This window comes from Cebus imitator, unplaced genomic scaffold, assembly GCF_001604975.1.
Source record: "Cebus imitator isolate Cc_AM_T3 unplaced genomic scaffold, Cebus_imitator-1.0 Scaffold14, whole genome shotgun sequence".
Classification (NCBI taxonomy): Eukaryota; Metazoa; Chordata; class Mammalia; order Primates; family Cebidae; genus Cebus; species Cebus imitator.
Window position 1 is genome coordinate 11498013 of NW_016107329.1, and position 8569 is coordinate 11506581.

The 8569-nt window shown below is 43.1% G+C and overlaps 1 protein-coding gene across 1 annotated transcript in view; it reads left to right on the forward strand.

Moving 5' to 3' along the window:
• The window catches only part of LOC108284455 (translation initiation factor IF-2-like), a 10424-nt gene extending 7258 nt beyond the window's left edge, over positions 1–3166 (forward strand). The window contains exon 3 of the mRNA XM_037729380.1: positions 2829–3166. Coding sequence (XP_037585308.1) covers positions 2829–3004 — 176 coding nt within the window. The 3' untranslated portion in view covers positions 3005–3166. The remainder of the gene's footprint in view (positions 1–2828) is intronic.
• Positions 3167–8569: the final 5403 nt, after the last annotated feature.

Consider the following 8569-nt stretch of genomic DNA (forward strand, 5'->3'; position numbering starts at 1 on the left):
AGCTTAATAAAAGCTGGCTTGTGGGTGCACCCATGCGGCCGTCCATCTTGTCAGTGGTGGCTGTGAGCCATATGGCTTCTCAGCTGAGGGCAAGGGTGGGCAGTGGCTCTGTCCACGCTAAGTTCCAGTCAATAGTAAGCCTTTCTCTGGTGTCTGCTGGGTCTGCCTGTCCACTGCTTCTGCCTTTCAGGCGTCTGCAATCGCTCCTGTACACTCATTTGATCTCTCTCAGGAGTGAGAATATTTTGTTTCTTTTTAGAAACCTTTACTATGTGGAAAAGGGATAGAATATTCTAGATTCTCTAGATTCATTGGAAGTGCTATTAGTATGATCTTGCCTGAGTGTTGAAGGGGTGTGGGTTGAAAAACCCAGCAAAGCAGACATTAGATTGCAGGTTTCCTTGCACGCCCTGCTTTGTTTTATTGTCATGTAGCACCTTTTCTTTTCCTTTTTTGAGACAGAGTTTCGCTCTTGTCACTCAGGCTGGAGTGCAGTGGCACAGTCTCAGCTCACTGCAACCTCTGCTTCCTGGGTTCAGTCGATTCTCCTGCCTCAGCCTCCCGAGTAGCTGAGATTACAGTGCCTGCCACCACGCCCAGATAATTTTTATATTTTTAGTAGAGATAGGGCTTCCCCATGTTGGGCAGGCTCCCAGGCCAAGGCAGGTGGATCACGAGGTCTTGAACTCCTGACCTTGTGATCCACCCACCTTGGCTCCCCAAAGTGCAGGGATTACAGGCATGAGCCACCATGCCCAGCAGCACCTTTCCTTTGTGGACGTAGATTTTGGTATTTCCTTTACCAGAAGCTCAAGGGAAGATAGGTGGGACTTCTGGTCATATGCCTTGCTTTATGCTTGAAGAATAGTTGCTCTAAAAATTTTATTTTGGGAAAGACCCGAGGTTGAAATGAATTGGATTTGTTGGAATCCATTACTTTTCCAGGAAATAGGATTTTCAGTGAAAAGCTGAGCGTCCTCTCTTTTAGTATCGGCCCTCACAATGTCACCTTAGAGTGACAAATGAGACCGAGCTGTGTGTGTCATTGGAAGGCTGTGCTGTTGAAGTGTGAGATGAGCCCCAGGGTGGTGAGTGCTCAGTGGACTGGCGTGCATGAGCTTGTAATGGCAGAGACAAGTGAAAGCATGTCATTTTTGCATGGTTCACTGTGGTGGCTGATAGGTGTTTGGCAAAAAGCAAAAACACCTATTTTTGCCAGTCTGTAATGAAAGAACTATGTAATGTGCGATTTGTACAATTACCAGTGTCTCTACTGTAGTGATCAGATTATATTTGTTGCCAAACATCTTGATCAGGGAAGTGGGGTATGAAAAAGCCAGGTGGGGTGGGGAGGAGGAGAGAGAGAGCATGGGGAGAAATGCCAGATGTAGGTGAAGGGGAGGAAGGCAGCAAATCACACTGCCATATGTGTACTGCATGTTCTTCACATGTACCCCAAAACCTAAAATGCAATAAAAATAATAAAAAAAATTAAAGACCAAGACACTTCTAACATTAAACATTTAAATAAATGTGAGCTGTACACACAATTAAGAAAAAAATATATATATATATTTAGCAGTGACCACTGTAAGCTAGAAAGACTTACAGAGCTTCAGTTCTGTCCCTTTGCTTCCGGATGGGGAAGGGAAGCCACTCCACCAGATGTGCGGTGCTGTGAGGATCTTTCTGAAATTGGGCAAAGAGCTCAGCTGTTTAAGTCCATGCCTTTTTTTCTGAGTCGCAGTCTTGCTCTGTCCCCTAGGCTGGAGTATAGTGGCGTGACCTCGGCTTACTGCAACCTCTGCCTCCTGGGTTCAAACGATTCTCCTGCCTCAGCCTCCTGAATAGTTGGGACTACAGGTGCATGCCACCATGCCGGGCTAATTTTTTGTATTAGAGATGGGGTTTCACCGTATTGGTCAGGCTGGTCTTGAACTCCTGACCTCGTGATCCGCCCACCTTGGCCTCCCAAAGTGCTGGGATTACAGGCATGAGCCACTGCGCCTGGCCTGAGTCCATGGCTTTTCTTGCCATATCACAGTGTGTGAGAAAGAAAACTGACCAAATGTTAAGTAGCAGTTGAGGACCACAGGGAAAGCTACTACAGACTCCCATGGATTTCCGCAGAAGGGTGAGTTGTGCCTTCAAGGCCCACCACATCTTACGGAGATCCTCTGAGAAATGTGCAGCAATGCATGCCTAGGATGACCCAGAAATTGACATGTGCCTTCCTGATAAGTGTTCTGAAATAAAGCACTAAATAGCAGTAGACCAGGTTGGCAAACTTGTCAGATGGGTTTAGAGAAAAGAGTTCCAGAATAGTATCCGCAAGGGACAGGGCACCAGGTGAACTGGCCACAGAATCCACGTGTCTGGTTCTTCAGTGGATTTAAGAAACACAGGGCTGGGCGTGGTGGCTCTCACCTGTAATCCCAGCACCACTGGGAGGCTGAGGTGTGAGGGTGCTTGAGCCTAGGAGTTCAAGACCAATCTGGGCAACATGGCAAACCCTGTCTCTACTAAAAATATAAAAATTAGCTGGGTTTGGTGGCACATGCTTGTAATCCCAGCTACTTGGGAGGCTGAGGCAGGAGAATCACTTGAACCTGGAAGGAGGTGGTTAGGAGTTTGCTGTGAGCCAAGATCATGACACTGCACTCCAACCTCCGCAACAGAGCGAGACTCCGTCTCAAAAACAAAAACAAAAAAACCCACAGTGGAATCTTGTAATAAAGCCCATCACCGCCACAGCTGTGAAAAATGGGAGTACTCAGTTGTGTTTTCTGAAATGTCTTTGATGGTCTCCATCTTCCTGGAATTGACAGGCCTCCTGCATTGTGCGTCGTCAGTGTTTGTGGTGAAAAACAGCAACGGCACCGTGTGCATAATGGCCAACTTCTCTGCTGCCTTCTCAGTGAACTACGACTCCAAGAGCGGCCCTAAGGTAGGAAGCACCACGGTACTTCACGCTTCCCTTGTGTGTGCGGGAAGATGGTTTTGAACGTTTCTACCGAGTCTTTGGCCCCATCTGAACCTGATGCTTTCCCTTCTGCGTGTTTCCTCTGGCATGGTCAGTGTCCTGTGCTGTCACGTGCCGTGGCTACAGTCATAGTCACAAGCCTTTCTTTGTGCTGCATCTCACTGTTATGAACATTTTTCTAGTTTTCTTTTTTTTTTTGGAGACGGAGTCTTGCTCTGTTGCCCAGGCTGGAGTGCAGTGACGTCTGAGCTCATCACACCCTCTGCCTCCTGGGTTCAAGCAATTCTTCTGCCTCAGCCTCCTGAGTAGCTGGGACTACAGGTGCCCACTACCGTACCCACCACCATGCCCAGCCAGTTTCTGTGTTTTTAGTAGAGATGGGGTTTTGCTGTGTTGGCCAGGCAGATCTCAAACTCCTGATCTCAAGTGATCTGCCTGCCTTGGTCTCCCAGAGTGTTGCAATTACAGGCATGAGCCACCATGCCCAGCTCTAGTTTTCTTCATGGTTGTCTTTTATAATCATGATATAATACTTTATTATGTTAGTTCACCATAATTTGTTACACACTCTCCTATTGGTAGTTGGTAAATTGTTTTGAATTCTTTTTATCTTTTTCTTTTCTTTTCTTTTTTTTTTTGAGACAGAGTCTCACTCTGTTGCCAGGCTGGAGTGCAGTGGCACAATCTTGGCTCACTGCAGCCTCCGCCTCCTGGATTCAAGCGATTCTCCTGCCTCAGCCTCCCTGGTAGCTGGGACTACAGGCACATGCCACCACACCATAGAGACAGGGTTTCACCATGTTGGCCAGGGTGGTCTCTATCTTTGGACCTTGTGATCTGCCCACCTCCCAAAGTGCTAGGATTATAGGCATGAGCCACCACACCCGGCCTTGAATTATTTTTCATGCTCTGTGAATGTGGCTTTTTTGCTTTATTTTAGAGAAATTATTATACTCCAAGAAATGTATCTAAATGGTTATTTGACATGCAGTGCTACAAACACTGGACTAGTTTGATTAAAATGTTCCTGAGTAGTTTTGTTGAAATGTCTTTGTGTTTCTATGGGATTACTAAAGCCTTTTGTAATTTAGATTTCTAGCAAATAAGTGGCATGCATTTGTTATACTTGTTAATTATCTATTATAGACATTTCGCATACTCTTTCTGTGTAATGCTTGTTGTTTTGCTTTTGTTTTTTTGAGGCAGGTTCCCACTCTGTGGCCCAGGCTGGAGTGCAGTGGCACAATCACAGCTCCCTACAGCCTCAAACTCCTGGGCTCCAACAATCCTCATGCTTCAGCTAGGACTATAGGTATGCACCACCATACCTGGCTATTTTATTTTTGATTTTTGTAGAGACAGTGGGGTCTTGCTATTTGCTCAGGCTGGTGTCAAATTCCTGGTCTCTATATTCCTGTTTCGGCCTCCCAAAGTGCTGGAATTACATGCATGAGCCACTGAACCCAACCTAGGTGATTATATTTTAAGAGTTCTTAATTTCTACAGATACAAACTGAAATAAATAAAACAACATATCCATGATTTGTTTCAAATAATATCAGAGGGAAAAACTGGGTATTATACAAACGAAACAAGACTGGTCATAAATTAGTCATTGTTGAAACTGCATGATAGGTATATTGGGGGAACATTCATTATACCATCGTGACCGCTTTTGTATATGCTTGAAAAGCTTTTTTTGAAAAAGAGAAGAAGTGAACTCAGCTCTCAACAAGTAGTAAAAAGAACATAAAATAAAACAAAATAAAACAACTTAGGAGGAACTCAGTAATAGACTAAAAGTAAAAATTGGAAGAAAGTAATCAATCTGTCAAATATGATAGAAAAAAGAGACGACACATAAACAATTCAAATGAAAGTAGAGACATACAGTAATTAAAAACATAAATCTATTTGCAATATTATATTAATAAATTTGACAATCAGACAAAAAGAATAATTTTTTTCTTCCTTTTTTTTTGTGGGGGGGGGTAGGGAACAGGGTCTCACTCTGTCACCCAGGCTAGAGTGCTGTGGTGTGATCTTGGCTCACTGCAGCCTCGACCTCCTGGGCTCTGTTGATCCTCTACCTCAGTCCCCCAAGTAGCCAGGACTATAGGCATGCAGTACCACGCCTGACTAATTTTTTATTTTTTGTAGAGACAGAGTCTTACTATATTGCTTAGGCTGGTCTCCAACTCCTGGGCTCAAGCAATCCTCCTGCCTAGGCCTCCCAAAGTGCTGGGATTACAGGTGTGAGCCTCTGTGCCTGGCCAAAATGAACAGCTTTCTAAGAAAATATAAATGACCAGAATTGGCTCAAGACATAGAAAATCAAATCTTCAAGAAACTTTCAGAGATAATTTCCATGTTATATCAACTGTACCAGAGCATACAAAAAATGTAAAAAACAACTCTCATACACAGCTAGGGTGTAAAATGGTACAAACCATGTTAGAGAACTGTTAGGCACTTTCTCATAAAATTAAACATACATTTGCCATCTTCTATTCCTAGATATTTATCCAAGTGAAATGAAAACATATGTTCACAAAAAGATCTGTATACAAATGTTCAGGGTAGCTTTATTCATAATAGCTAAAGATTTGAGATAATCTAAATTCCCACCAATAGGAGAATAGAAAAACAAATAGTGGTATAATCATAGAATTGAATACTACTCAGCAATACAAAGGAAAATCACCAATCAAAGCAAGAACATGAACAAATCTCAAAAAACACTGTGTTGAGCAAAAGAATCCCGGCACATACACACACAACCATTTTAAGATCCCATTGTAATGAAGTCTAAGAACAAGCAAAATTAATCTATGGTCACAGAAGTTAGAAAGAGGTTGCTGGAAGTAAAATGGGGGAAGGATGGATTGATTGGAAAGGGGTACAAGGAAAGTTTCTGGAGAAGTGGAAATGTTTTATATATTTTTGGTGGTAGATATACGAATGTACATAACTACCAAAACTCAACAAACTAAGTATTTAAGGTATGTGCATTTTACTGTATATAAATTTTTTTTGTTTGGGTTTCTGAGACAGAGTATCACTCTGTCACCCAACCTGGAGAGCGCTGGCGGGATCTTGGCTCACTGCAACATTCGCCTCCCAGGTTCAAGCAAATCTCGTGCCTCAGCCACCAGAGTAGCTGGGACTACAGGCATGTACCACCATGCTTGGCTAATTTTTGTATCTTTAGTAGACACAGGGTTTTGCCACGTTGGCCAGGATGGTCTCAAACTCCTGGACTAAAGTGATCTGCCCTCCTCAGCTTCTCCAAGTGTTGGGATTACAGATGTGAGTCACTACACCAGGCCAATTGTATATACATTTTATTTCAAGAAATAATACACTGAAAAAGATAGCTACATCAGGTGATTGATATGCTAATTAGCTCGACTGCAGTAATCCTTTCACAATTTATGCATATATCAAAACATTTACAATTTGTCAGTTGTACCTCGATAAGCCTGAAAAAGAAAAAAAAGCTATTGCTCCTTAAGTAGCCAATTTTATACATTCAAAAACAGAAAAAATATATAAGAAGAAACACAGACACAAGGCATGAATGAAAAAGATCAATAAAGTTAAAACAATGAGACTGAGGAAAATATATGTAATATATGTAACTAGGGCTTAATATCCAGAATATATAAACAACTCCTATATATCAACAAGAAAAATACAACCTGAAAGAAGAAAAAATAAGCAAAGTGTATGAATAGGCAATTCATAGAAATGGAAAGAGAAATAGCCAGTAACATGCAATATCCAAGATAGACAAAACTAAAAAGGTCAATAATATCCAATATTGTCAGCAGTATAGAGAAACATCATCATATTTTGTAGGTAGAGTGGATAAAAAGGCAGACATTTTGGTGGGCAATATTTAACAGTATTTACTCAAATGTGTATACCCTTCAACCTAGCAATTCCTCTTTCAGTTATATAACCTAGAAAATACTCTCACATGTTTATCATGTACAAGGCTATCCAGTGAGGTATCATTTGCCAATAGCCAGAAACTGGAAAACTGAAATGTCAACCAAAATAGGAATAAATGAGGTAGACTGCATATTGTGGAATTCTATGTAACTGTTTTTTAAATGAAGTAGGCTTACATACATAGGATACAAAAAAGATCTGAGGCTGGGTGTGGTAGCTCACACCTGTAATCCTAGCACTTTGGGAGGCTGAGGTGGGTGGATTGCCTGAGCTCAGGAGTTCGAGATCAGCCTGGGCAACATGGTGAAACCCCATCTCTACTAAAATACAAAAAATTAGCCAGGTGTGGTGGCAGGGGTGCCTGTAATCCCAGCTACTTGGGAGGCTGAGGCAGGAGAATTGCTTGAACCCAGGGGGCGGACATTACAATGAGCCAGGCTTGTGCCACTGCACTCCAGCCTTGGTGACAGAGTGAGACTGTCTCTAAAAACCAAAAATCACACAGCCAGGTGTAGTGGCTCGTGCCTGTAATCCCAGCACTTTGGGAGGCAGGCAGATCACAAGGTCAGGAGTTTGAGACCAGCCTGACCAACACGGTGAAACCCCTTCTCTACTAAAAATACAAAAATTAGCCAGGCATGATGGCATGCATCTGTAATCCCAGCTACTCAGGAGGCTGAGGCAGGAGAATCGCATGAACCCAGGACTTGGGGGTTGCAGTGAGCTGAGATTGTGCCACTAAACTCCAGCCTGGGTGATAGAGCAAGAATCCATCTTAAAAAATAATTATAAAATAAAAAATATAAAATATATAAAATAAACTAAGTACTACAAATACTTTGTAATTGTAATTAGCCAGGCGTTTATAATTGTGATTTTTTTTTTTTAAATAATCTAGAAACCAAGACTGTGGAATCTATAACGGACATCAGGGCAGATATAGATAAAAAATACAGATGTGTTAGTGGCACCCAGGTCCACATGAGCAACGTGACCATCACGCTCCGAGATGCCACCATCCAGGCATACCTTTCCAACAGCAGCTTCAGCAGGGGAGGTAGGACGCTGACCCTTGACCCTCTGGTGCTAACGATGGGGTGGTTGGGCTGCAGTGACTGTGGGTGACTCACTTTTCTATGTCCTGGCACTGGGCTCTGTGCTTGGAAGGCGTGCGCACACAGCCAGGAACACATCTCTGCAGAACATTCTCAGACTTCTTCCTAGGGAGGGTGACCTGTAACTGAGGGTGGACACATGTCAATTAAAAAGGGTAGAAGATTGAGGTGAAATGTGCCAGGACAGATACAAGCTATTGTGTGGTCTCACTCCCGTGGGAGCTAAAGAAGTGGGACTCAGGGAGGTAGAGAGAATGGTGCTCACCAAGGGTTAGGGGTAAAGTTGGTCAAAAAATAGAAGGTTTCAGGAAGACCAGGTACGGTGGCTCATGCCTGTAATCCCAGCACTTTGGGAGGCTGAGGTGGGTGGATCATGAGGTCAGGAGTTCAAGACCAGCCTGGCTAAGATGGTGAAACCCTGTCTCTACTAAAAATAAAAAAAATTAGCTGGATGAAGTGGCGGGCACCTGTAATCCCAGCTACTGAGAGGCTGAGGTAGGAGAATTGCTTGACC